Raw genomic sequence first — 27055 nt, forward strand, 5'->3', positions numbered from 1 at the left:
GTCACCCCTGGTGTGATCAGAGCCTGTCCCCTGCTCTGGGGACATCCCAGAGCATCCCAGTGCAGGGGGATCCCCGTGCTGGAATTGGGGACCCCTGCTGTGACCCAATGGGGGGTCCGGGTGACACCGGGTGTGACAGGTCCCCCCTGTCCCACAGACCCGCTGGTGCTGCAGGTGCCGGCGCGGGCGCTGCTGGAGGGGGACACGGTGACACTGCGCTGCCGGGGCAGGGGGAACGATTCGGTCACCTGGGTGTCCTTCTACCGCGACGGGAACAAACTGGGGACGATCGGCGATGGCACCGAGCTGTCCCTGTCCCCTCTGCAGCTGAACCACAGCGGCCGCTACCACTGCAGGGGCTGGGTGGGAAGCTGGGGGTGGTGGATGGAATCTGCGCAGGTGACAGTGACAGTGCAGGGTGAGCACCCCACAGCCGCACCCCGACACTCCCACAGCCCCTCCCCAGGCACTCGGGGTCACAAATCCCCCTCCCATCTCCTTCCCAGAGCTCTTCTCGGTGCCGCTGCTGGAGGGTCCCCCCGAGCTCCCCGAGGGGTCCCCCCTCAATCTCAGCTGCCTCAGCACCCCCAGCCCCCTGCGGCCCCCAGCCCCCCTCCTGTACCGCTTCTACCAGGACGGGCAGTTGGTGGGGGGCCCGCAGGGGTCCCCGCAGCTCCTGGTGCCCGCCGTGGGGGTCTCCCACTCGGGGAATTACAGCTGCGAGGTGCGCTCCGAGGGGGGGGCCGTGTGGAAGAGCAGCGCCCGGCTCGGCGTCACGGTGCGCAGTGAGTGCGGGGATGGGCACGGGGAGCCCCCACAGCCCCCACGGGACCCCCACCTGGCTACATCCCTGACCCCCAGAAATCTCTCCTGTGCCCCCCGCCTCTGCCCTGTGTCCCCCCATCGCTCTCTGTGTCCCCTCACCCCCCATGGGGTGTCCCCATCCACCACATTTCCCCATCAAACCCATCCCTCCCGTCCCCCCCTCCCCCCACACCGGGTGCCAGCCCCTCCCCCGGCCTCAGCCCCGTCTGTGTCCCCGCAGTGCCCGTGGCCAAGGCCACCATCACCCCCGGTCCCCCGGCACTCCAGGTGCGCCCAGGTGACCCCGTGACCCTGCGCTGCTCGGTGCAGGTGGGCTCAGCCCCTGTCACCTTCACCTGGCTGCGTGACGGGCACGAGGTGGCCCGGGGTCCCCTCCTGGAGCTTGGGGCCGTCGATGTGGGACATTCGGGCACCTACCAGTGCGTGGCCACCAACCAGCTGGGACAGGACGGGCACCGCGTGTTCCGGGCACTCAGCCCAGAGCTGGCCCTGGAGGTGACACCACAGGGACACTGGATCACAGGTGGGGTCACACGGGCTCACCGGGCTGTTCGGGACCCCCGGGGCTCAGGGTGACCCCGCTGTGTCCCCCTCTGTCCCCGGCAGTGGCTGTGAATGTCGGCAGGGCCCTCCTGTACCTGCTCCTGCTCCTGGCTGTCATCGGGGGCTGTCGCTGGTGGCACCGCCGGGGTGGGTGACAATGGGGGGACATGGGGGTCCCAGGGATTGGGGTGAAGCCCCCAGAGTGGGGGGGCCATAGGGTGTCACCAACAGCTCCTGACTTGGGTGAAGCTGAGCCCCCAGAGACCTCAGCTGGGGCTCCTGGGGGATTTGGGGAGGCCCTGGAGGGTCGTGCAGGGATGTTGGGGGTTCTGTCAGGGGTTTTGGGGAGTTTGGGGGCTCAGGGGGCAGTCAGGGGTCCCGAGGGTGTTCAAGGGCCCTGAGGCCCCCACAGTCACCCCTCCCCCCTCTTTCCTTTGCAGCCCTCAGGAAGGAGCAGGAAAGGTGAGTGGGGGGCTCCAGGTCTGACCCCCCATTTTACCCTCAGCGCAGGAAGCCCCGCACCCCCACAGACCCCCCCTTATCCCCGCAGGCCTCCCCAGGAGCCCTCGGCCCCCCCGGAGGAGGGGGCGGTGCTGGACCCGCACATCGTGGGCACCGAGAGGGCAGGGGGTGAGTACAGGGGGGCACAGGGACACGTCACCCACGGGTGTCACCCCCACCCAGGTCCCCAACCCCGGAGCCTCACTCAGGACACTCCACAGCCCCAGGGGACTACGAGGAGCTGCCGGGACCCCACGGGCGACAGCGGCACCGCAGGGACAGCTACGAGAACGAGCAGTGACACTGGGGACACTGGGGACACTGGGGACACTGGGGTCACTGGGGACACTGGGGACACTGGAGACACTGGGGACAATGGGGACACTGGGGACAATGGGGACACTGGGGACACTGGGGGCACTGGGGACACTGGGGACAATGGGGACACTGGGGACACTGGGGACACTGGGGACACTGGGGACAATGGGGACACGGGGGACAATGGGGCACTGGGGACACTGGGGACACTGGGGACACTGGGGACACTGGGGACAATGGGGACACTGGGGACAATGGGGACACTGGAGTTCCCTAACCGAGGGCACACCCCTTGTTTCCCCACCCCCTCGGCTCCTGTGGTTGCCCACCGTGCCCGGGAGGTGGCCACCACTGGGGGTCCCATGTGGGGCTGCCCAGAGCTCCCCGTTCCAGTGCTCCCAGTGCTCCCAGTACCCCCAGGGCTCCCCATTCCCTCCCCCAGTGCCAGGGGGCACAGGACCCTTGTCCCTCTTACTGGACACAAACGCAGCTTTTGGATTAAAGCGGCAGAAATGGTTTTGGTTTGTTCAGCTCTGCCTGCTCAGCTCAGGAAGGAGGAGGGTCCCGCTCAGGTCGTTGAGCAGATCCTTGTGGCATTTGCAGCAGTTCTGGGGCTCTCTCAGTGCCTCGGGCACAGGCACCAAATGATCAATTGCTGCATTTCCGCACTGGTTCCCTCGCAGCTGCCCCTGCAGGGGGGGTTTCCAGCCAGCCCTGCTCTGAAAACCATCAAAGGCCCTCGCAGAGCCACGGCTTGGGCTCACCCTGGGTTTTGTGCTTCTTGCAGAGCTGAGCAAACCACAGCCACGCCTTTTCCCCCCCAGAATTGTCACCTTTGCAGCAGCTCGAGAGCTGCGAGAATCAAAGCCAAGGGGGCGGGGGGAGCCTCAGGTCCTGGCTGCCAGCTGGGGCTGGCCAGAGCAGGGCTGGCCAATGCCCATCCCTGTGCAGTGGTGTCCTGGTTTCGGCCAAATTTGGGGGAAAACCTCCAGGAGGAGCCCCCAGACAGCAAACCCCACGACTCCTCCCCCTCCCCACCCCACCGGGTTCGGGAAGAATTTCCTTGGAGAAGAGTGGGAGAAAAAACCTGTTTATTTAACAAGCAAGACACTCCCCAGCACAGGGAAAAAAAACACCACCAGCTGACAAAAAACTCTTTCACCGTTCTGAAGGGATGACGAGTTCAGTCTCTCTGGCGAGTGGTCGCTCAGTTATCAGTCTCTGGCGCTGGGGATGACTGCTGCAGGTGACAAAGGGTAGCCTCCCGGTGTTTCTTGGGGTTCCCAGGTCCCCGTCCGTTCAGATGGTATCCAGGAGAGGGAGGGGACGGGGTGGAAGAGAAAACAGTCCAGGGAAAAAGTTGGACTGCCTAGCTGAACTAACTAATAAGCAGAAAGCAAGGGCAAAGCGAAGGAAAGAAAAAGGCAGAAGCGAGCAAGCAGGCAAGCAAGCAGGCAAGCAAGCAGGCAAGCAAGCAAGCCGAGCTAAAACCTCTCCTAAACATAGACCATGGGGGAGGTGAGCCGGCTGATAACAAGACAAAACAAAGCTTCACTCTCAGACTCAGTCCTGGAAGCACAGGACATAATACCAAACATAATCAGGACACACGATTGGAGATAGAAACACCATAACATCACCCTAGGACAAGTGGCCAAGGTGAGAAGCTCCACAAAACCTTGCCGCCAACCAAAAAAACTTCTTGTGGGCAGAGCTGGGGGCATCTGATCCCCTAAATGTGTCCAGTGCTGCCACAGTGGCCCAAAATCCCTGGGAGAGGCAGCAGAGCCGAGTGTTTGTGCACAGCGATGGTTTAGCAGCAGAGCTGAACTTCAGGACCCCCGGCCCAAATTCCAACAGCTCGTTAAGAGTCTGCTCCACCTCCCTCTCCTGGGGCTGCTGTATCGGGACCAGCAGTGGCCCAGGAAGAGCAGCAGCTGCAAACGAGCTGTGGAGCCCCTGAGGAGCCCTGGCAGTGTCAGCAAGGAGCACCTGCTTTCCTCAGCATCCCAGGGGAATTCAGCATTCCCAAAGCTGCTGTGCCAGGGCTGGAGGAGGAAAAGGCAGTGAAAGGCTGAGGGTTTTCAGGAGTTGTGCTGGAAAGGCCCGAGAGGTGCTGTTGTGGAGCTGAGAGCTGCCTGGGGTTGGGTGGTGCCTTCCTTGCGTTGGGGATCAGGGAGAGCGGTGGCGGGTGTTGCGCAGGGTGTGTGCCTGGCCCCGGGACACTGCTCCGCTGCCCCTGGGCACTGGGATCCAAGCTGCTGCCTTGGTCTCTTCTGCCCGGGCGCTGCCGGTGCTGGTGCCGGGAGCGATTGGTGCAAAGCGTGAGTTTGCAAAAGGAGCGATTTCCCCTGGTCCCTCCCGCCCGAGGCCGCCATGGCCCCTGAGGGGTTCGAGCGGCACCGGGGCGCCCCCTGCTGGCCGGGATTGCTCCCTGCAGCGCCCCCTGCTGGCCGCGATTGCTCCCTGCAGCGCCCCCTGCTGGCCGGGATTGCTCCCTGCAGCGCCCCCTGCTGGCCGGGGCCAGAACTGCACCAAAGATGAACAAACAGCCCTGAGTGGGTTGGAAATTTCTGTTCTCGTGTTGTTTGCTCTGTTCTGTTCTATAAATTTCCCAGCAATGAGCTGTTATTCCTTTTCTTACATTTTTGCCTGCAAGCCCCATAATTTTCACAGTTATAACAATTTGGAGGGACGGCTCCTCTTTCCATTCCAGGAAGGTTCCTGCTTTCCTTGGCAGACGTTTCTCTTTTAAACCAAGACAGTTTCCAGCTCCTGGGATCCAGCGTGGATGGGGCAGACACTCCAAGAGCAGACAGGCTCAGACACTTGGCCACCTCATGCTCTGCCTTTGAAGCCCTTGGGCCACCAAGGTCCCTCTGCCAAGGTGGTTCTCCTGGTCCCTCGGCCACTCAGGAGCTGGGTTTGGCAGAGCGTCACTCTGTCCCCAGAGTGCCATGGCTGACAGACTGACTGACACACGGGGCCCTGTGTCACCAACAGCAAGGTCTGACCCAGCCCTGCCACACACAGGTGTCCCAAAATGTCTCGAGACTTCCAACTTTTCCTGTCCCGGACACCCCACCCTGTGCCATGGCCTGATCCCCAGTGCCCTGGGAAAGGGGGAGGCTGCGGAACCCCCCCAGGGCCTTTGTGACCTCATGGTGTGGGGAACACGGCACAGGAGGGGATTGAGACAGGGCAGAAGGGAATCCAGAGCTCTGGTTTAGAGTGGCAGCCCAAAATTGGAGAATCCCATTCCTAAAGCGTGACAGAGCTGAACAAAGAAACACCATCTCTGCCAGTTGAACCAAAAAGCTGCATTTTGGTGCCAAAAAGAGGGAAACGAGTCCTGTGTTCCCCGGGCACTGGGAGGAGGGATGAGGAGCCGTGGGTGTACTGGGAGTGCTGAGAGGGGCATTGCAGAGGCACTGGGAGTACAGGGGAACTGGGAGAGAGAATGGGAACCACCTGGATCGACTGGGAGCAATGGAGAGGCACTGGGAGGGGAAACAGGGAGCCCTTGGGGGTACTGGGAGCACGGTGGGGAGGGAATGGGGAAATCTCTGAGGGTACTGGGAGCACTTGGATGTGGAATGGGGAGGCACTGGGGGCAGTGGAAGGGGGGTGGGGAGGCCCTTGGGGGTTCAGAGGCCATGGGGAGCTCTGGGTGCCCTGGTGACCCCTCACTTGTGCCCACCTACCCGTGAATGTTGGGCACCCACGGGAGCAGTGTGGGGGACACACACGGGTGGTTGCCCATGGGTGGGGTCCCCCAGTGCCCCCAGTGCACCCAGTTCCCCCAGTTCCCCCAGTTCCCAGCCGTGCCCCGAGTGTCACAGCACATTCCCGGAGATGTCCCCGCATTCCCGAGGTCGCCCATGGGTTGCTGCCACCTCTGCGTAGGTCACCTCGGGATCCTGGAGTGTGGTGGCACAGGGGGACACTGCGAGAGACACTGGCTGTGGCATCTGGGCACGGGGACACCCATGGGTGACGTGTCCCTGTGTCCCAGCCCGGACTCACCCCCCGTCTGCTTGGGGATCACGACGTGGGTGTACAGCACCTCCCCCTCCTCTGGGGGGGCCGGGGGCTCCGGGGGGGCCCTGAGGGAATCAAGGGGATGTGTGGGGGGGATGGGAGGTCTTGGGGGTTGGGGTGAAAGGGGAGAGTGTGGTTTGAGCCCCCCACTCACCTTTCCTGCTGCTTCCTGGCAGCTGCAAGGGAAAGAGGGGAGGGGTAACTGTGGGGTCCCCATGGCCCCGACCCCTCTCAGGAATCCTCAAACCCCACTGCACCCTCAATTTCCCCCAGGACCCCTGAGCATCCCTGTCCCCTCAGAACCCCTGAACCACCCCAGTGCTCTGCACACCCTGAGCTCCCAGAAGCTCAAGCCTGACAGGGAGGGGGACCCTCCAAAGTCCCCTGGGATCACTGAAAGAACCCCCAAAATCCCTGCAAGACCCCCCAACACCACCCCAAATCCTTCAGGACCCTGAGCAAAGGTCCTGAGCTCTCAGCACTGCCCAAGTCAGGAGCTCTGGGTGCCGCCCCATCACCCCCACATTTAGGTGTCCCCCCAGCTCCCGGGGTCCCCATTGTCCCCATTGTCCCCATTGTCACCCACCCCTGTTGTGGCACCGGTGCCAGCCCACAGCTCCAGCCACGAGCAGGAGCAGGAAGAGGAGGGACCCGCCAAGGCCTGCGGCCACTGCTGGGGACAGAAGGGACACATCAGGGTCACCTGTCACTGCAGGGCTCCTGCAATCCCAGTGAGCCCGTGTGACCCCACCTGTGATCCAGTGTCCCTGTGGTGTCACCTCCAGGGCCAGCTCTGGGCTGAGTGCCCGGAACACGCGGTGCCCGTCCTGTCCCAGCTGGTTGGTGGCCACGCACTGGTAGGTGCCCGAATGTCCCACATCGACGGTCCCAAGCTCCAGGAGGGGACCCCGGGCCACCTCGTGCCCGTCACGCAGCCAGGTGAAGGTGACAGGGGCTGAGCCCACCTGCACCGAGCAGCGCAGGGTCACGGGGTCACCTGGGCGCACCTGGAGTGCCGGGGGACCGGGGGTGATGGTGGCATTGGCCACGGGCACTGCGGGGACACAGACAGGGCTGGCACCTGGCGAGGGGGGATGGGGATGCCGTGGGTGGGGTCACCTTCATCCCAAAGGTCCCGCTCACCCAGGACGGTGACATTCAGGGGGACGCTCTCGGCCACGCTGTCCCCATCGCTGACCCGGCACTGGTAGTGGTCGCTGTCATTGTCCCCAACGTGCCGCAGCTCCAAGCGGGGGCCGGTGCCCAGCGGTGTCTCCGAGCCCCCCCGGTGCCAGGAGAAGGACAGGGGACCTGTCCCCATGGCCACCGCACAGCTCAGCACCAGGCGGTCCCCCAGTGCCACCTGTCCCCCGGGGGGCTGCACCGACAGCGACACCCCCGAGGGCGGGACCCCTGGGGGACACAAGGGGACCGTGAGGGACCAGAGCAGCCGGGGAGGGGCAAGGGGACCCCAGTGAGGGAGAGGGGCTGCCGAGATTTGGGGGGTGTGGAAAACGACCCCAATGAAGAACAGGAGGGTTCAGAGAGGGGAGTTCTGGAGAGGGACTGGGGGGACACCAGGGAGGAGTGAGGGGACCCAGACAGGGATGGGGGGATCTGGGAACAAGGAGGGGAGATCAGAAAGGGATGGGGGGACCCGGGGTGGGAGCCAAGCAAGGATGGAGGGACCCTCGACAGGGATGGGAGGTCCAGGGCACGTGGAAAAGGTGTCCGGGATGGATGAGGGCACCAAGTGAGGGCTGTGGGATCCGGGAGAGGAAGGGGAGACTCGGGGGGCTGCGGGTCCTAGGGCTGGGCTGGGGGTCCTTGGGAATGGTTCGGTGTCCCCAGACAGGTCTGGGGGTCCCTGGGCAGGGGTCCCGTGGGAGCTGTGGGGGCTCCCCGTGCCCATCCCCGCACTCACTGCGCACCGTGACGCCGAGCCGGGCGCTGCTCTTCCACAAGGCCCCCCCCTCGGAGCGCACCTCGCAGCTGTAATTCCCCGAGTGGGAGACCCCCACGGCGGGCACCAGGAGCTGCGGGGACCCCTGCGGGCCCCCCACCAACTGCCCGTGCCGGTAGAAGCGGTACAGGAGGGGGGCTGGGGTCCGCAGGGGGCTGGGGGTGCTGAGGCAGCTGAGATTGAGGGGGGACCCCTCGGGGAGCTCGGGGGGACCCTCCAGCAGCGGCACCGAGAAGAGCTCTGGGAAGGAGATGGGAGGGGGATTTGTGAGCCCGAGTGCCTGGGGAGGGGCTGTGGGGGTGTCGGGGTGGGGCTGTGGGGTGCTCACCCTGCACTGTCACTGTCACCGGCGCAGATTCCTTCCACCCATAGATTCCCACCCAGCCCCTGCAGTGGTAGCGGCCGCTGTGGTTCAGCTGCAGAGGGGACAGGGACAGCTCGGGGCCATCGCCGATCGTCCCCAGTTTGTTCCCGTCGCGGTAGAAGGACACCGAGGTGACGGAATCGTTCCCCCTGCCCCGGCAGCGCAGTGTCACCGTGTCCCCCTCCAGCAGCGCCCGCGCCGGCACCTGCAGCACCAGCCAGTCTGTGGGACAGGGGGGACCTGTCACACCCGGTGTCACCCGGACCCCCCATTGGGTCACAGCAGGGGTCCCCAATTCCAGCACGGGGATCCCCCTGCACTGGGATGCTCTGGGATGTCCCCAGAGCAGGGGACAGGCTCTGGTCACACCAGGGGTGACTCATGGAGCTGAGCCCACCCTGAGCCCTCGGGGTCCCCGCGGGTGCCAGGGTGGGGACACCCAAACCCCCCTCACCATCTGAGACTGTCACGGGGGGGCTGAGACCACTGCCGAATGTGTCACACGTGTAGTTGCCACTCTCGGTGACACGGAAGCTGTCGCGTCTCTCCTGTCTCCTGGGCCGCCCATTCCTGTACCAGGTGGTGTCACCGGCGGTCCCCGAGCCCTGGCAGGTCAGTGTCACCGGGTCCCACAGCACCGCCGGCCTCCAGGGGGGCTCCACCAGGAGCTGGGGGCTCTGGGCACCTGCGGGTGACAGGGGACACCAGCCTGGCAGGGCCACCACGGGGCTGGGGACAGCGGGGCAGGGACATGGCATCCCCCGAGGACTCACCAGCGAGGCCGAGGCTCTGGGCTGGAAGGGAGAAGGGACAGGGCTGGCTGGGGGTGGCACCGTGGGGACAGCAGCACCTGGGGCACCTGGTGTGGTGTCTGTCCCCAAAGTGTCCCCACGGGAACACTGGTGTGGCACGGAGGGTTTGAGCACAGGGACACCTCGGTCACCCTGGGCTGGGGCAGGACATGGGGACACTGTGGACACCCGATGTGTCCATAGGTCACCTCCCCCAGCCCTACAGCACCTGTCCCCACGGCCACATCCCCATGGCCCTGTGCCCGTGACCCCATTCCCATGGCCCCTGTCCCCATGGCCCATCTGCATGGGACGTGGCCCTTGTCCCTGGCCCTGCATCCCTGTCTCCCTGTCCCTGTCCCCACAGCTGCCCCAGCCCCAAGGTTCCTTTTGCCACATCCTTGTCCCCCCATCTCGATCCCCCTGTTCCCATCCCCACATCCCAGTTCCCCTCTTCCTGTCCCCAGGGCCACCCCACGACTCTGCTCACACTGGGCTCCATGCCCATGCCCTGGCTCTGCTGGCCTTGGGGACCTCAGGGGACCCCGCAGCCCCCCTGTGCCCCCTCCCCACCGCTCTCTGCCTCACCGGGGCCCATCCCCGGGCCGTCAGGCCCGTGCCCGGGGCACTCACCCCACAGGAGCAGCGCCACCTTCCCGGCCATCCCGCTGTCCCCGGCCATGGGCACTGGCTGTCACTCGCTGCTGTGGCCACCTGTCCCCTGGCTGGCGGCTTTTAGGAAAAAGGGGAAGGAAGCGAGCTCAGATTTTATCTCATCGTGTTGCTGTCCCTGTGTGGGGGCAGGGTGGCCCCAAGCTGGGGACAGGGTGGGGACAGGCTGGGGACAAGGCTGGGTGGCACAAGGTGGAGATGGAGCTCCCAGGAGTGGGGGTCTCAGAGGGTTTGGGGAGTCAGGGATGGGGTCCAGGGGAATGGGGGTCCTGAGGAGGGGGAGTCACCAGGGCTGGTGGGATTCAGGGATGGGAGTCCCAGGGCAAAGGGGGCTCCTGGTATTTGGGGTCAGGGATGTGGGTGCCCGGGATGAAGGTGCCATGGGGGTCCTGGGACAATCAGGGTTCTGGGGGCAGGGGGTTGAAGGGAAGGGAATTTGGGGGAGAGGGTTCCTTGGGAATTGGCGTCCCAGGCCATGGAGATCCTGAGGAATGGCAGTCCTGAGATGGGGGTCCCAAAGAGGGGGGACATAAGGAATGGGGGTCCCATGTTCGGGTTCCCAGGGGAATGTGGGTCCCAGGGATGGGCAGTGTCTGGGCAGGCCCGTGGGTCACAGCTCCTTCCCTGGGTGCCTCCGATTTTGGGGTGACCCAGGGCCCAGCCCTGCCCGCCCAATGTGTTGGTGGCCTGGGGTCAGCCCAGGCAGATTCCGAGGGGTTCTGGGTCTGTGTCCCCCACACTGGGGAGGCTCTGGGGATCCTCTGAGCCCCCCCAGCCCTGGGACTCCCCCTCCTCAGGACCCCCATTGCCCTGGACCCCATCCCTGGCTCCCCACACCCTCTGAGACCCCACTGCTGGAAACTCCATGTCCCACCTTGTGCCACCCAGCCTTGTGGCCACCCTGCACACACCCTGTCCCCGGCGTGGGGCCACCCTGCCCTCACCGTGTGTCACCACCACAGTGCAATGAGATCTGAGCTCGCTTCCTTCCCCTTTTTCCACAGAGCCGCCAACCAGGGGACAGGTGGCCAGAGCAGCGAGTGACAGCCAGTGCCCATGGCCGGGGACAGCGGGATGGCCGGGAAGGTGGCGCTGCTCCTGTGGGGTGAGTGCCCCGGGCACGGGCCTGACGGCCCGGGGATGGGCCCCGGTGAGGCAGAGAGCGGTGGGGAGGGGGCACAGGGGGGCTGCGGGGTCCCCTGAGGTCCCCAAGGCCAGCAGAGCCAGGAGGGGACAGAGGCAGTGGCCCTCAGTGTGAGCGGGGTTGTGGGGTGGCCCTGGGGACAGGGACAAGGGAAAGGGATGGAACTGGGATGTGGGACAGGAATGTGGGGACAGCAACGACGGACAAGGGACGGGGAACTGGAATGGGGGACAGAAAGGAAGGACAGGAATGCGGGAATAGAGATTTGGGGACAAGGATGAGTACGGAGTTGTGGGCCAGGAACAGGGACAGGGGGGCAGCGATTTGGGGACAGCGATGTGGGGTTTGGTCCCTCGGAGCTGGGAAAGCTGTGGGGACTGGGACATAGGGACAGGGATTTGGGGACAGGGACACGGGGACAAGCACCATGGGGATGAGGCCACGGAGACAGTGACATCAAAAGGGGACCGTGAGGACAGGGCCAGGGGGATGTGGCCGTGGGGTTGGCAGGGGTGAGGGCTCACAGCTGGAGACAGCCCCACTCCCTGCCCCGGGTCCCGCTGTCCCCATGGTGCCACCCCCAGCCCGCCCTGTCCCTTCTCCCTTCCAGCCCAGAGCCTCGGCCTCGCTGGTGAGTCCTCGGGGGATGCCATGTCCCTGCCCCGCTGTCCCCAGCCCCGTGGTGGCCCTGCCAGGCTGGTGTCCCCTGTCACCCGCAGGTGCCCAGAGCCCCCAGCTCCTGGTGGAGCCCCCCTGGAGGCCGGCGGTGCTGTGGGACGGGGTGACACTGACCTGCCAGGGCTCGGGGACCGCCGGTGTCACCACCTGGTACAAGGACGGGCAGCTCTGGGGACAGCAGAGACGCAACAGCTTCCGTGTCACCGAGAGTGGGAACTACACGTGTGACACATTCGGCAGTGGGCTCAGCCCCCCCGTGACAGTCTCAAATTGTGAGGGGGGTTTGGGTGTCCCCAGCCTGGCACCCGCGGGGACCCCGAGGGCTCAGGGTGGGCTCAGCTCCATGGGTCACCCCTGGTGTGACCAGAGCCTGTCCCCTGCTCTGGGGACATCCCAGAGCATCCCAGTGCAGGGGGATCCCCGTGCTGGAATTGGGGACCCCTGCTGTGACCCAATGGGGGGTCCGGGTGACACCGGGTGTGACAGGTCCCCCCTGTCCCACAGACTGGCTGGTGCTGCAGGTGCCGGCGCGGGCGCTGCTGGAGGGGGACACGGTGACACTGCGCTGCCGGGGCTGGGGGAACGATTCGGTCACCTGGGTGTCCTTCTACCGCGACGGGAACAAACTGGGGACGCTCCGCGATGGCACCGAGCTGTCCCTGTCCCCTCTACAGCTGAACCACAGCGGCCGCTATCACTGCGGGGGCCGGGTGGGAACCTGGGGGTGGATGGAATCTACGCAGGTGACAGTGACAGTGCAGGGTGAGCACCCCACAGCCCCACCCCGACACCCCACAGCCCCCACGGGACCCCTCAGCCCTCCCTGGGAACCCCCCTGCCAGTGCCGGGTCAGCGATGGTGACAGCGTGGCCGAGAGCCCCGCATTGAACGTCACTGTCCTGGGTGAGCGGGACCCTCGGGCTGAGGGTGACCCCACCCACGGCATCCCCAATTCCACACATTCCCATCCCACCTCATCCCCCAACACCATCCCCAGCCCAGCCCAGCTCACAGCCCCCACCACTGGGTGTCACAGACCGGGGCAACTGGGACCGTCTGGCTCCAGGGATCCCCACCCAGCACATCCAAGCCCTGCATCCCTAAGCCCAGCTGTCACATCCCCCACTGCACACCAGGTCACATTCACCCTGCTGAGCGTCACCCTCCCAGGGCACGGGGACCCTTGGCATTGGGGTGACGCCCCCGTTGATGGCCTCATGGCCCCCATCACATCCCACCCACGCCATTCCGTGCCCCCCACCAGGTGACGGCCATCCCTGCCCTTGGACACAGCATCCCTCATCCCACCCTCACCTCACCCTCATCCCATCCTCATCCCCCACCCCTCACCCATCACATGCCCTCATCCCACACCACACGATGACCCCCAGCACCACGGGGTCACTGTCCTGGGTGAAGGAGACCCTCTGTCCCCAGGTGCCACCATGCAGACTCCCTGATCCCCCCACACCGGGTGCCAGCCCCTCCCCCGGCCTCAGCCCTGTCTGTGTCCCCGCAGTGCCCGTGGCCAATGCCACCATCACCCCCGGTCCCCCGGCACTCCAGGTGCGCCCAGGTGACCCCGTGACCCTGCGCTGCTCGGTGCAGGTGGGCTCAGCCCCTGTCACCTTCACCTGGCTGCGTGACGGGCACGAGGTGGCCCGGGGTCCCCTCCTGGAGCTTGGGGCCGTCGATGTGGGACATTCGGGCACCTACCAGTGCGTGGCCACCAACCAGCTGGGACAGGACGGGCACCGCGTGTTCCGGGCACTCAGCCCAGAGCTGGCCCTGGAGGTGACACCACAGGGACACTGGATCACAGGTGGGGTCACACGGGCTCACCGGGCTGTTCGGGACCCCCGGGGCTCAGGGTGACCCCGGTGTGTCCCCCTCTGTCCCCGGCAGTGGCTGTGAATGTCGGCAGGGCCCTCCTGTACCTGCTCCTGCTCCTGGCTGTCATCGAGGGCTGTCGCTGGTGGAACCGCCGGGGTGGGTGACAATGGGGGGACATGGGGGTCCCAGGGATTGGGGTGAAGGCCCCAGAGTGGGGGGGCCATAGGGTGTCACCAACAGCTCCTGACTTGGGTGAAGCTGAGCCCCCAGAGACCTCAGCTGGGGCTCCTGGGTGATTTGGGGAGACCCTGGAGGGTCGTGCAGGGATGTTGGGGGTTCTGTCAGGGGTTTTGGGGAGTTTGGGGGCTCAGGGGGCAGTCAGGGGTCCCGAGGGTGTTCAAGGGCCCTGAGGCCCCCACAGTCACCCCTCCCCCCTCTTTCCTTTGCAGCCCTCAGGAAGGAGCAGGAAAGGTGAGTGGGGGGCTCCAGGTCTGACCCCCCATTTTACCCTCAGCGCAGGAAGCCCCGCACCCCCACAGACCCCCCCTTATCCCCGCAGGCCTCCCCAGGAGCCCTCGGCCCCCCCGGAGGAGGGGGCGGTGCTGGACCCGCACATCGTGGGCACCGAGAGGGCAGGGGGTGAGTACAGGGGGGCACAGGGACACGTCACCCACGGGTGTCACCCCCACCCAGGTCCCCAACCCCGGAGCCTCACTCAGGACACTCCACAGCCCCAGGGGACCACGAGGAGCTGCCGGGACCCCACGGGCGACAGCGGCACCGCAGGGACAGCTACGAGAACGTGCAGTGACACTGGGGACACTGGGGACACTGGGGACAATGGGGACACTGGGGACACTGGGGACACTGGGGAGAATGGGGGCACTGGGGACACTGGGGACACTGGGGACACTGGGGACAATGGGGACACTGGGGACACTGGAGTTCCCTAACCGAGGGCACACCCCTTGTGTCCCCACCCCCTCGGCTCCTGTGGTTGCCCACCGTGCCCGGGAGGTCGCCACCACTGGGGGGTCCCATGTGGGGCTGCCCAGAGCTCCCCGTTCCAGTGCTCCCAGTGCTCCCAGTACCCGCAGGGCTCCCCATTCCCTCCCCCAGTGCCAGGGGGCACAGGACCCTTGTCCCTCTTACTGGACACAAACGCAGCTTTTGGATTAAAGCGGCAGAAATGGTTTTGGTTTGTTCAGCTCTGCCTGCTCAGCTCAGGAAGGAGGAGGGTCCCGCTCAGGTCGTTGAGCAGATCCTTGTGGCATTTGCAGCAGTTCTGGGGCTCTCTCAGTGCCTCGGGCACAGGGACCAAATGATCAATTGCTGCATTTCCGCACTGGTTCCCTCGCAGCTGCCCCCGCAGAGGGGAAGGAGCTGCCGCTCGCTGTTTGTCCCCTCTCGGTGACACCGGCCAAGGGCTCGGGGACCTCGGGATGGCCGCGGGCACCGATCCCGCAGCTGCCGAGCCCCTGGGCCGATCCGGAGCCCCGAGCGCCCCGAGAGCCCCGGCACGGAGCCGGGGGTGTCCCCAAATCGCCCCCCAAGGCCGGGCCAGCTCCAGCCCTGCCCGGTGCCCGCCGGTGCCCAAAGCCCCGCATTCGGCGCTCCCCGAGCGGCGTCTGAGCCCCGGAGCTGCTGCGGAGCCTCCGCCGGGCGCGGCCCCGGGGCGCCGGGAGGGAGGTGCCGGGAGGGCGGAGGGGACCCGGGAGCCCGGGGAGGAGCCCCCGGCGCTGCGGGAGCGGAGTCCCGGGCTCGGGGCTCTGTCGCGATCGCGGCTGCCAGGGCAGGGACTGTCGCGGGCTGCGGGGACCGAGGGTGGCTGCGACAGCGTGTCCGAGGCCACTGTGGCCATCCAGCCGGGGTCACCTCCGCCAGCCCCGGCACGGCCGCGGGGCAGAGCCGCTGCTCGAGCTTTTCCGGCTCGTCCCCAGGACAGGAACCCCAGGATGTGTCACCCCGAGGACAGGGACACCCCAGAGAAGGGGGACAGGACCCCAAGATGTGTCACCCCTGGATTTGTCACCCGTGGATGTGTCACCCCTGGATGTGTCACCCCTGGTTGTGCCATCCCCAGGACAGAACGCGACCCCGTGTGACTCTCAGGGGAAAATGAAAGTGAAAGAAGATTTTTCAGAGAAAGTGAAAGTGTGCAAGCGGACAAGCCCATCCCCCACAGCCTCCCCACCCCTGCCTGCAGACCCCTCACCCACTTCTTTCCCAACCCTGGGGTTCCCCCAACCCGTTCCCTGCTCAGGAGCCCCCCAGGATCATCAAGGCACCAACTCGGGGGAGTTGTGAAATTGAGGAATTAAAGGAAGGAAATGGAAAATGAAGAGAGGAAAAAGCCCCAGGGGGATGGGGGAGGCACAGACCCAGAGCCCCCCGGAATCAGCCTGGGGAGCCCCCCCCGAACCAGCAGCACTTTTGGGGGCTGTGCTGGGCCCGGGGTCACCCCAAAATTTGAGGCACCCAGGGAAGGAGCTGTGACCCTGGGGCCTGCCCAGCCACTGCCCATTCCTGACATCCCCATTCCCCTGGGAACCCGAACATGGGACCCCCATTCCTTATGTCCCCCCCTCTTAGGGACCCCCATCCCAGGACTGCCATTGCCCAGGATCTCCATGGCCTGGGACCCCAATTCCCAAGGAACCCTCTCCCCGAAATTCCATCCCCGACCATCTCCCTTCCCCCAGAACTTTGATTCTCCCAGGACCCCTCAAAGCGCCCTCACCCCTGGGACCCCCATCCATGACCCCAAATCCCTGGAGCCCCCATTGCCCTGGACCCCATCCCTGGCTCCCCAAACCCTCTGAGACCCCCACTCCTGGCAACTCCATGTCCCACCTTGTGCCACCCAGCCTTGTCCCCAGGCTGTCCCCACCCTGCCCACAGCCTGTCCCCAGCTTGGGGCCACCCTGCCCCCACCGTGTGCCAGCACCACGTGGGAACAAGATGTAAATTCTCTTCCTTCCCCTTTATCTGAAGAGCCGCCAGCCAGGGGACAGGTGGCCACAGCAGCGAGTGACAGCCAGTGCCCATGGCCGGGGACAGCGGGATGGCCGGGAAGGTGGCGCTGCTCCTGTGGGGTGAGTGCCCCGGGCACGGGCCTGACGGCCCGGGGATGGGCCCCGGTGAGGCAGAGAGCGGTGGGGAGGGGGCACAGGGGGGCTGCGGGGTCCCCTGAGGTCCCCAAGGCCAGCAGAGTCGGGGGGGACAGAGCCAGTGGCCCCCATTGTCAGCGGAGTTGTGGGGACAGGGGAACAGAAATGTGGGGACAGGAATGTGGGGACAGGAATGTGGGGACAGGGATCTGGGGTTTGACTCCACGGGGCTGGGGAAGCTGTGGGACAGGAACAGGAGGACAGAGATTCGAGGACAGGGGCAAGGGGACAAGCACCCGTGGGGTTGGCGGGGGTGACCTGTGCCAGCATGGGGTGTCCACAGTGTCCCCATGTCCTGCCTCACCCGTGGTGGCCGTGCTGTCCCTGTCCCCGAGGCGTCTGTGCCACCTGGACGTGGCGCGTGGGTGGCTGTGACACAGGGCTGTCCCCTGGGAGCCTCTCCAGACCTGCTGGGGACCTTCCCCGAGAACTTTCCCTCCACGGGGACAGCTCGGGGACAGCCCCACTCCCCGCCCCCGGGTCCCGCTGTCCCCACGGTGCCACCCCCAGCCAGCCCTGTCCCTTCTCCCTTCCAGCCCAGACCCTCGGCCTCGCTGGTGAGTCCTCGGGGGATGCCATGTCCCTGCCCCGCTGTCCCCAGCCCCGTGGTGGCCCTGCCAGGCTGGTGTCCCCTGTCACCCGCAGGTGCCCAGAGCCCCCAGCTCCTGGTGGAGCCCCCCTGGACGCCGGCGGTGCTGTGGGACCGGGTGACACTGACCTGCCAGGGCTCGGGGACCGCCGGTGACACCACCTGGTACAAGGACTGGCGGCCCAGGAGACAGGCGGGACGCGACAGCTTCCGTGTCACCGAGAGTGGCACCTACCGGTGTGAGAGACCCGGGACCAGGCTCAGCCCCCCCGTGACAGTCTCAAATTGTGAGGGGGGTTTGGGTGTCCCCAGCCTGGCACCCGCGGGGACCCCGAGGGCTGAGGGTGGGCTCAGCTCCATGGGTCACCCCTGGTGTGACCAGAGCCTGTCCCCTGCTCTGGGGACATCCCAGAGCATCCCAGTGCAGGGGGATCCCCGTGCTGGAATTGGGGACCCCTGCTGTGACCCAATGGGGGGTCCGGGTGACACTGGCTGTGACAGGTCCCCCCTGTCCCACAGACCCGCTGGTGCTGCAGGTGCCGGCGCGGGCGCTGCTGGAGGGGGACACGGTGACACTGCGCTGCCGGGGCTGGTGGAACGATCCGGTCACCTGGGTGTCCTTCTACCGCGACGGGAACAAACTGGGGACGATCGGCGATGGCACCGAGCTGTCCCTGTCCCCTCTGCAGCTGAACCACAGCGGCCGCTACCACTGCGGGGGCCGGGTGGGAATCTGGGGGTTGAAGGAATCTGCGCCGGTGACAGTGACAGTGCAGGGTGAGCACCCCACAGCCCCACCCCGACACCCCCACAGCCCCTCCCCAGGCACTCGGGCTCACAAATCCCCCTCCCATCTCCTTCCCAGAGCTCTTCTCGGTGCCGATGCTGGAGGGTCCCCCCGAGCTCCCCGAGGGGTCCCCCCTCAATCTCAGCTGCCTCAGCACCCCCAGCCCCCTGCGGCCCCCAGCCCCCCTCCTGTACCGCTTCTACCGGCACGGGCAGTTGGTGGGGGGCCCGCAGGGGTCCCCGCAGCTCCTGGTGCCCGCCGTGGGGGTCTCCCACTCGGGGAATTACAGCTGCGAGGTGCGCTCCGAGGGGGGGGCCGTGTGGAAGAGCAGCGCCCGGCTCGGCGTCACGGTGCGCAGTGAGTGCGGGGATGGGCACGGGGAGCCCCCACAGCCCCCACGGGACCCCTGCCCAGGGACCCCCAGACCTGTCTGGGGACACCGAACCATTCCCAAGGACCCCCAGCCCAGCCTGTGTACCCGCAGCCCCCCGAGTCCCCCCTTCCTCTCCCGGATCCCACAGCCCTCACTTGGTGCCCTCATCCATCCCGGACACCTTTTCCACGTGCCCTGGACCTCCCATCCCTGTCGAGGGTCCCTCCATCCTTGCTTGGCTCCCACCCCGGGTCCCCCCATCCCTCTCTGATCTCCCCTCATTGTTCCCAGATCCCCCCATCCCTGTCTGGGTCCCCTCACTCCTCCCTGGTGTCCCCCCAGTCCCTCTCCAGAACTCCCCTCTCTGAACCCTCCTGTTCTTCCTTGGGGTCGTTTTCCACACCCCCCAAATCTCGGCAGCCCCTCTCCCTCACTGGGGTCCCCTTGCCCCTCCCCGGCTGCTCTGGTCCCTCACGGTCCCCTTGTGTCCCCCAGGGGTCCCGCCCTCGGGGGTGTCGCTGTCGGTGCAGCCCCCCGGGGGACAGGTGGCACTGGGGGACCGCCTGGTGCTGAGCTGTGCGGTGGCCATGGGGACAGGTCCCCTGTCCTTCTCCTGGCACCGGGGGGGCTCGGAGACACCGCTGGGCACCGGCCCCCGCTTGGAGCTGCGGCACGTTGGGGACAATGACAGCGACCACTACCAGTGCCGGGTCAGCGATGGGGACAGCGTGGCCGAGAGCGTCCCCCTGAATGTCACCGTCCTGGGTGAGCGGGACCTTTGGGATGAAGGTGACCCCACCCACGGCATCCCCATCCCCCCTCGCCAGGTGCCAGCTCTGTCTGTGTCCCCGCAGTGCCCGTGGCCAATGCCACCATCACCCCCGGTCCCCCGGCACTCCAGGTGCGCCCAGGTGACCCCGTGACCCTGCGCTGCTCGGTGCAGGTGGGCTCAGCCCCTGTCACCTTCACCTGGCTGCGTGACGGGCACGAGGTGGCCCGGGGTCCCCTCCTGGAGCTTGGGGCCGTCGATGTGGGACATTCGGGCACCTACCAGTGCGTGGCCACCAACCAGCTGGGACAGGACGGGCACCGCGTGTTCCGGGCACTCAGCCCAGAGCTGGCCCTGGAGGTGACAACGTGGGGACAGGTCACAGGTGACGTCACTCGGGGGTCACTGTGGGGGGCTCGGTACCCGGGGTTTGTCCCCTCTCTGTCCTTGGTGACACAGAGGTGACAAGGCATAGGTGGCATCACTCGGCGTCACTGTGGGGTCCAGGAGCACCGGGTTTGTCCCTGGAAGGTGACACAGAGGGGACACGTCACAGGTGACATCACTCGGGGTCACTGTGAGGGGCTCGGACCCCTGCATTTGTCCCTGAATGTGACATGGAGGTGACAGGGTACAGGTGGCATCACTTGGGGTCACTGCGAGGTCCAGGACCCCAAAGTGTCCCTTTTGTCCCCAGCAGTGGCCGCAGGGGTTGGCGGGTCCCTCCTGTCCCTGGTCCTGCTCGTGGGTGCCATCGTGGCCTGGCACCGGTGCCACCGCCGGGGTGGGTGACAATGGGGGACACCCCCGGAGTTGGGGACAATGGGGTGACACCCACAGACCCTGAACTGAGACCTCGGCTGAGGGTCCTGGAGGGAATTGGGGACATTTTGGGGACATTTCAAAGGGGTCCTGGGGCATCCCAGGAGGATCTGGGGACGTCTGGGTGGTCCTGGGGGGATTTGGGGCCCTGGGGGTGTTGGGATTTCAAGGGTTTTGGGTATTTCGGGGCTTTTTTGGGCTCCTGGAGGGTTTTGGGGTCTCGTGATGTTTTGGGGTCCCGTGGGTGTTTCGGGGTTGCAGTGGGGTTGGGATTTCAAAGATTTTTGGGTATTTTGGGGCTTTTGGGGGGTCGTGGGGGGTTTCAGGATCCCCTGGGGGGATCTCAACCCCGGTGACTCCATTGTCACCCCATTGTCACCCCCCCCCCTTTTCCTCGCAGGCCCCAAGACGCCTCAGGACAGGTGAGTGGGGGAAGGGCCGGGGGTGTCCCCATGTCCCCAGATGCCACCGGGAGGTCACCCCGTTGTCCCCATTGTCCCCACAGGACCCCCCCGGCGTCCCCTGAGGTGGGGGAGGTGCTCTACAGCCACGTGGTGCCCACCAAGAGGGCAGGGGGTGAGTGCGGGGGGTGGGGACAGGGACCTGGCACCCGGGGGTGGCACCAGGGGTGGCACTGGGTCCCCAAATGCCACCCCCAGGGAGCTGCCAGGTCCTCAAATGCCATCCAGGGGACAGCGGTGACATCGACGAGAACGTGCTCTGACACTGGGGGTGGCACTGGGGGACACTGGGGGACACTAGGTGGCACTGGAGGACACTGGGTGACACTGGGGGTGGCACTGGGATGGCACTGGGGGACACTGGGGGACATCAGGTGACACTGGGGGACAGTGGGTAGCACTGGGGGTGACACTGGGGGTGGCACCGGGAGTGGCACAGGGTTCCCAAATGCCACCCAGGAGACAGGGGATAAATGTGGGGTTGGGGACAGGGACGTGGCACCCGTGGGTGGCACTGGGTGGCACCGGTGTCTCCCGTAGGGTTCCCAAGTGTCCCCCCCGAGGCCCCCCAGGTGACCTACGCCGAGCTGCCAGGGCCGGGGTGGCACCCAGGGGACAGCGGTGACTACGAGAACGTGCTGTGACACTGGAGTGGCACTGGGTGGCACTGAGTGACACTGGATCCCCAAGTGCCACCCCTCCGGGAACTGCCAGGTCGCCAAATGCCACCCAGGGGACAGGGGTGACACGCACAAGAACGTGCTGTGACACTGAGGGTGGCACCGAGTGGCACTGGGGGGACCCTGTGTCCCCAAATGCCACCTCCAAGTGACCTGTGCGGAGCTGCTGGGTCCCCAAATGCCACTCAGGGGACAGCGGTGACATCCACCAGAACGTGCTGTGACACTGAGGGTGGCACTGGGGACACTGGGGACACCCACATTCGTGTGTCCCCTCGTCCCGTGGGTGCCCACCCTGCCCGTGGCCACCGGGACCTGTCCCCGTCCCCTCCCTGTGGCCACCTCCCCTCTGTCCCTCTGAGCCTCACGGATTTGGCAAAACCCGCGTGGGGACCAGCCCGGAGTGACCCAAAGTGGCCACCGGGAGCTTCCGAGGGGGGCTGGGGACATCCCGGGGGGACACGGGGGGGGTCCCCGGGGGGAGCGGGGTGGGGGGTGAGGGATGGGGGGCGGAATTTTCGGGTTTTTTTTCCTTCCCGTTTTCCCTGTCGGTGGGTAATAAACGCAATCAATCCCCAAAAACCGCGTCCGTTCTGCCCGTGAGCGACCCCAAATCCCCACCCAGCCCCTCCCCCCGGGCTGAGGGGGCACCCCAAGGGGGTCTCCGGGGTTTTGGGGGGCTCCAGGGTCGATCCCAAGCCCCCCGTCCCTCTCTGGGGCTTTTTCCTCCCTTTGGGGACAGGTGGGGGACACGAGGGGGACAGGGGGACCCCAGGGGTCACTGCGGGCACGGGGTGACCTGCGGCTGTGAGGGGCTGGGACCCCAAAATCTGAGACCCTGGGACAGGGACCCCAAAATTCGGGATGTCCAAGCTCTGGGATCCCAAAATCTGGGACTCCTGGCCCAGTTCCTGCTCCCCGGTCCCTTGTCCCCGATCCCGTTCCCTGCTCACGTCCCCGGTCTTCGATCTCAGTCCCCGATCTCATTCCCCGGTCCCGGTCCCTATTCCCAATCCCGGTCCTCATTCCCGGTCCCCGTTCCCGTCCCCAGTCCCGATCGCCGATCCCCGTTCCCCGTTCCCGGTCTCGGTCCCGCTCCCGGTCTCAGTTCCTATTCCCAACCCCGGTCTCCGTTCCCAGTCCCGGTCCCCGCTCCCGATCCCGTTCCCTGTCCCGGTCCCCGATCCCGGTCTCCGATCCGATATCGTTCCCCCTTCCCGGTCCCGGTTCCTGTTCCCGTTCGCGGTCCCGCTCCCGGTCCCGGTTCCCGTTTCCAACCCCGTTCCCCGCTCCCGATCCCGTTCCGGGTTTTCCGGGGGGCGGGGCCGGTGGAGGGGGCGTGTCCCCGCGGCAGCGCCCCCTGGCGGCGGAGGGCGGAGCGGGCCAAGATGGCGGCGGAGCCGGGCCCGGGCCCGGGGCCCGACCCGGAGCTGGAGGAGCTGCTGGAGAGTGAGGGGGGGCCCGGGGGGCACGGGGGAGCTCTGGGGTGAGGGAGGATCCGGAGGGGCCCGGGGGTCTTTGGGGTGCCGGGGGGATACGCGCCATTGGGAGCAGTGGGGGTCGTGGGGTGCGATGGAGGTCGGGGGTCATTGGGGTGAGGGGAGAACGGGAGGGGCTGGGGGTCGTGAGGGGCTGGGGGAACTTTTGGGGTTTGGGGGAGCTCGGGGGTCATTGGGGTGAGGGGGAACGGGAACGGGAGGGGCTGGGGGTTGTGGGGGGCTGGGGGGGGTCGTTGGGGTTTGGGGGGGTCATTGGGGTTTGGGGGATCGGGGGTCGTTGGAGTGAGGGGGAACGAGGAGTGCTGGGGTTCGTGAGGGGCTGGGGGAGTTTTTGGGGTGAAAGGGGAATGGGAGGGGCTGTGTGAGAGTTTTTGGGGTGAGGGGTGTTCTGGGGGTTATTTGGGTCTGGGATATCTGGGTGTTATTGGGGTGAGTGGGGTCGGGAGGGGCAGGAGGGGTTATTGGGGTGCGGTTTTGGGCTGCAGTTATTTGGGGTACAGTTATTGAGGTGCAGTTATGGGGTGCAGTTATTTGGGTGCAGTTATGGGCTGCAGTTAGTTATTGAGGTGCAGTTATGGGGTGCAGTTTTGGGGTGCAATTTTGGGCTGCAGTTATTTGGGGTACAGTTATTGAGGTGCAGTTATGGGGTGCAGTTATTGGGGTGCAGTTTTGGGGTGCAGTTTTAGGGTGCAGTTACTGCCATACAGATTTCAGTTACTGCCCACCAGTCTCCATGACCAGAGCTGCAGAACCCCTTTTCCCAACCCCTTTTTGGGGTCCCCGGACCCCCATCCCCCCCTAGGTGCCCTGGACGACTTCGAGCGCAGCCGCCCCGCTCCCCCTCCCCCTCCCAGCTCCTCATCCCCCCCCTCCCCTTCCTCCGCCGCCGACTCTGCCAAGGTGGGGCCCCCCAAAACCCCCTTTGTGCCCCGTTTGTGGGGCCGTGGCAGCGCTGACCCCGCGTGCAGGGCTCGCTGTTCTCCTCGCAGGAACGATTCTTCCAGGAGCTCTTCGAGGGCGAGCTGGCGGCGCAGGCGGCGGCCGAGTTCCAGGAGGCCATGCAGGAGCTGGCCCGGCAGGAGCCCCAGCTCGTGGAGCAGTTCCAGAAACTCTCGGAAGCTGCTGGAAAAGTCGGTGGGTGAGGTGGCAATGTGGGGGTCCCCACCCCGGAACGGCCCTGGGGCACCTTGTGCTTGTGTCTGTTCCCCATCCTGGTCCCTGTTCCCAGGCACTGTTTGCCATTCCTGTTCCTGATCCCAGTCCCTGTCCCAGATCCCAGTCCTTGTTCCTGTTCCCAGTCTCTGTTCCCAATCCCAGTCCCTGTTCCTGATCCCTGTTCCTTTTTCCTGATCCTAGTCCCTGTTCCTGATCCCAGTCCCTGTTACCAGTTCCTGTACCTAGTCACTGTCCCTGTTCCTTTTTCTTGATCCCAGTCCCTGTTCCTGATCTCTGTCCCTATTCCTGTTCCCAGTCCCTGTTTCCAATCCCAGTCACTATTCCTGATCCCAGTCCGTTTCCCATTCCTGTCCCCAGTCCCTATTCCCAGTACATGGAGGGCTCCCAGTCCCAGTTGTCACCCCATGTTGTCACCACTTGGACCCACCCCAGCGCTTTCTGTGTTTCTGGAATTTGGGGATCTGCACTGTGGCTGGGGGCTGGGGACACCTCTGGGTGCTGTGGGGTGCTGAGAGTCTTCCTGGGAACCCAGCAGAACCCCCCATTATTCCCATTACCCCCATTCCCACTCCTGGGGGGGTCCTCGTTTGGGATCGGGATCTCCAAGACAAGACCCTGTTGGGCTCTCCAGTGTCCCCCCATTCCCAATCCCATTTAGAATTGTCCTCCCCATTTGGGATCAGGGACAACACCCCGGGGGGACCCCCCGTTAGTCCCAGTATCCCCAATCCCGTTATTCCCATTATCCCCATTCCCAACCCCGCAGGCACTGACTCGGCCTCGCAGCAGGAATTCACCTCCTGCCTCAAGGAAACCCTGAGCGGGCTGGCCAAGAACGCCAATGACCTCCAGGTATTCCCAACCCTCCCCGGGATCCTGGGGGGGCTCTCCCGGCATCCCAGGGGGCTCACTGGGGTCCCGGGGGTCCCACAGAATTCCCCGGGCTCCGAGGAGGAGCTGGCGAAGGCCCTGGAGGGGCTGGGGCTGGAGGAGGGCGGCGGGGACGGCGTCCTGCCCGTCATGCGCAGCATCATGGAGTCTCTGCTGTCCAAGGATGTGCTCTACCCCTCCCTCAAGGAGATCACTGAGAAGGTGGGACCCCAAAAAGCCAGGAGGGCACCCCGAAAAAACCTGGAGGATCTCCAAGAACCTTGGGGGTGTCTCCAGAAACCTGGGGGCTTGTCCCTTGGGGCATGGGAAATGTGTAGGGGTTGTGGGGACATCGTGCAGTCCCTGACTTCCATGTCCTCTATCCCTCCCTCGAGGAGGTCACACAGAAGATGGGGGCCCCAAAAGATGGGGAGGGGACCCCAAAAATACAGCAGGGGTCCCCAAAACCCTGGGGAGGGTCCCTGAAATCCTGGAGAGGTCCTTTGGGGTGTGGGAAACTCTGGAGACTTGTGGGGGCATCATGGGGTCCTTGTTGTCCAAGGACGTGCTCTGTCCCTCCCTCAAGGAGATCACTGAGAAGGTGGGACCCCAAAAAATGGGGAGGGGACTCCAGAAAATGAGAGGGGGCCCCCAAAACCCTGGGGAGGGGTCATCCCTGAAATGGGGAGAAGCTCCCCAAAAACCTGAGGGTCCTCGTCGTCCCCAGGGTCTGTCCCTGTCACTCCCAGGACTGTACTGGGACATTTCCCCATTTTCTCCGGGTCCCATTGGGGGTCCCGCGGCGGTTCCCATGGTGTCCCCTGAGTGTCCCCTCGCTGTCCCCAGTACCCGGAGTGGCTCCGGCAGCACGAGGGCTCGCTGTCCCCGGAGCAGCGGGAGCGGTTCCGGGCGCAGCAGGCGCTGATGCTCCGGATCTGCGCGGAGCTGGAGCGGGAGCAGCCGGAGGAGCCCGAGGGGCAGCGCCGGGAGCGCTTCGAGACCCTGCTGGACCTGATGCAGCAGGTACGGGGGGGCCGGGGCGACCCCAAAACCGCCCGGCCCCGCCCTGACCCCCTCCGTGTCCCCTCTCCGTGTCCCTGTGTCCTCCTGTCCCTGTGTCCCCCTCCTTCTGTCCCCTCGCAGCTGCAGGACCTGGGCCACCCCCCCAAGGAGCTGGCAGGGGACACGGTGAGTGTTTGGGGATGCCCCCCTATAAAAGGATTTGGGGTCAGCCGAACTGTTTGGGGGTGACCCTGTAGATTAGGGGTGATCCCATAAGAATTGGGGTGATCCCATAGATTGGGGGTGACCTCAGCAGATTTGGGGTGGCCCCATAGAATTGGGGTGATCTCAAAAGATCTGGGGTGAACTCATAGAATTGGGTGATCCCAGAGATTTGGGATAACCTCAAAAGATTTGGGGTGACCTTATGGATTTGGGGTGATCCCATAAGAATTGGGATGACTCCAAAAGATTTAGGGTGATCCCATAGATTTGGGGTGACCCCATAAGATATAGGGTGATCCCATAGGGTTGGGGCAATCCCAAACGATTTGGGGTGACCTCATAAGATTTAGGGTGATCCCATAGATTTAGGGTGACTCCATACATTTGGATTGACCCCATAAGAATTGGGATGACTCTGAAAGATTTGGGGTAACCCCATACATTTGGGGTGACCCCAAAAGATTTGGGGTGACCCTGCCGTGCCCCCCCACAGCCCCCCGGATTCAACCTGGATCTGCCGGGGGGGGTCACTGGGGAGCAGTGCCGCCTCATGTAGGGGAATTTTGGGATCCCCACGCCCCCCCCCCCCCCGCCTCGTCCGACCCTAAACGAGGATGAAGAGGAGCCCGGGGGGGGGGGTTGAGACCTCCCCCCACATATTTGGGGGGTTTTTTGGGGGGTGGGGGGGCAGGTGTCCCCCCCTCACCCCCCCGCCCGGTGTCCCCAATAAAGAGTTGGTGACGGGAGCGGCTTCGCCTGGGAATGGGGATGGGACCCTACAGAAACAGGGTGACCCTATAGGGACACTGGGGTGCAGAGTGACCCTATAGGGACACTGAGGGGTACAGAGGACCCTACGGAACCGGGGTGACCCTATAGGGACACTGGGGTGCAGAGTGACCCTATAGGGACACTGAGGGGTACAGGGGACCTTACAGAACCGGGGTGACCCTATAGGG

The 27055-nt window shown here is 65.4% G+C and overlaps 3 protein-coding genes across 9 annotated transcripts in view; 2 read left to right on the forward strand and 1 right to left on the reverse strand.

Annotated features, from left to right (window-relative positions):
* The window catches only part of LOC148220753 (Fc receptor-like protein 3), a 53158-nt gene extending 31534 nt beyond the window's left edge, over nt 1-21624 (forward strand). Inside the window, exons 2-8 of the mRNA XM_088181002.1 lie at nt 18298-18804; nt 19190-19357; nt 19447-19746; nt 20062-20145; nt 20584-20605; nt 20689-20759; nt 21185-21624. Of these exons, the coding sequence (XP_088037128.1) occupies nt 18315-18804; nt 19190-19357; nt 19447-19746; nt 20062-20145; nt 20584-20605; nt 20689-20759; nt 21185-21288 (1239 nt within the window). The 5' untranslated portion in view covers nt 18298-18314 and the 3' untranslated portion in view covers nt 21289-21624. The remainder of the gene's footprint in view (nt 1-18297; nt 18805-19189; nt 19358-19446; nt 19747-20061; nt 20146-20583; nt 20606-20688; nt 20760-21184) is intronic.
* LOC148220754 (Fc receptor-like protein 2) lies at nt 6577-15534 on the reverse strand. The gene is made up of 4 exons (XM_088180981.1): nt 15474-15534; nt 7372-7641; nt 7107-7282; nt 6577-6582 (listed from the first exon to the last, which is right to left on the reverse strand). The coding sequence occupies exons 1-4, from the start codon at nt 15532-15534 to the stop codon at nt 6577-6579; spliced, it is 513 nt and encodes a 170-aa protein (XP_088037107.1).
* Nucleotides 21625-22666: 1042 nt separating the features above from the next.
* On the forward strand, nt 22667-26842 carry LOC148220755 (peroxisomal biogenesis factor 19-like). 7 transcript variants are annotated; one of them, XM_088154616.1, is made up of 8 exons: nt 22667-22773; nt 23626-23723; nt 23792-23957; nt 24766-24851; nt 24933-25091; nt 25716-25892; nt 26013-26057; nt 26590-26842. In XM_088154616.1, exons 1-8 carry the CDS (start codon nt 22713-22715, stop codon nt 26650-26652), a joined length of 855 nt encoding a protein of 284 aa, XP_088010742.1. In that variant the 5' UTR covers nt 22667-22712; the 3' UTR covers nt 26653-26842. The 7 variants fall into 7 exon arrangements, with proteins under 7 accessions (XP_088010742.1, XP_088010739.1, XP_088010741.1 ...); XM_088154613.1 differs by having other exon boundaries at nt 25716-26057; XM_088154615.1 differs by having other exon boundaries at nt 23813-23957; nt 25716-26057.
* Nucleotides 26843-27055: the final 213 nt, after the last annotated feature.

Source organism: Sturnus vulgaris, chromosome 31, assembly GCF_052056855.1.
Source record: "Sturnus vulgaris isolate bStuVul1 chromosome 31, bStuVul1.hap1, whole genome shotgun sequence".
Taxonomy (NCBI): domain Eukaryota; kingdom Metazoa; phylum Chordata; class Aves; order Passeriformes; family Sturnidae; genus Sturnus; species Sturnus vulgaris.

Excerpts from the sequence above, each read along its gene's own strand:
- LOC148220755 (XM_088154609.1), top strand. The coding sequence starts at position 23,466 with ATGGGGTGCAGTTATTGGGGTGCAGTTTTGGGGTGCAGTTTTAGGGTG. Across the intron at positions 23,724-23,791 it reads CCGCCGCCGACTCTGCCAAG|GGCTCGCTGTTCTCCTCGCA; the intron begins GTGGGGCCCCCC and ends CCCCGCGTGCAG. Across the intron at positions 24,852-24,932 it reads AGAACGCCAATGACCTCCAG|AATTCCCCGGGCTCCGAGGA; the intron begins GTATTCCCAACC and ends GGGGTCCCACAG.
- LOC148220754 (XM_088180981.1), bottom strand. The coding sequence starts at position 15,534 with ATGGCCACAGTGGCCTCGGACACGCTGTCGCAGCCACCCTCGGTCCCC. Across the intron at positions 7,642-15,473 it reads GGTCCCCGCAGCCCGCGACA|GGGTCCCGCCCTCGGGGGTG; the intron begins GTCCCTGCCCTG and ends TGTGTCCCCCAG. Across the intron at positions 7,283-7,371 it reads CCTGAATGTCACCGTCCTGG|TGCCCGTGGCCAATGCCACC; the intron begins GTGAGCGGGACC and ends GTGTCCCCGCAG.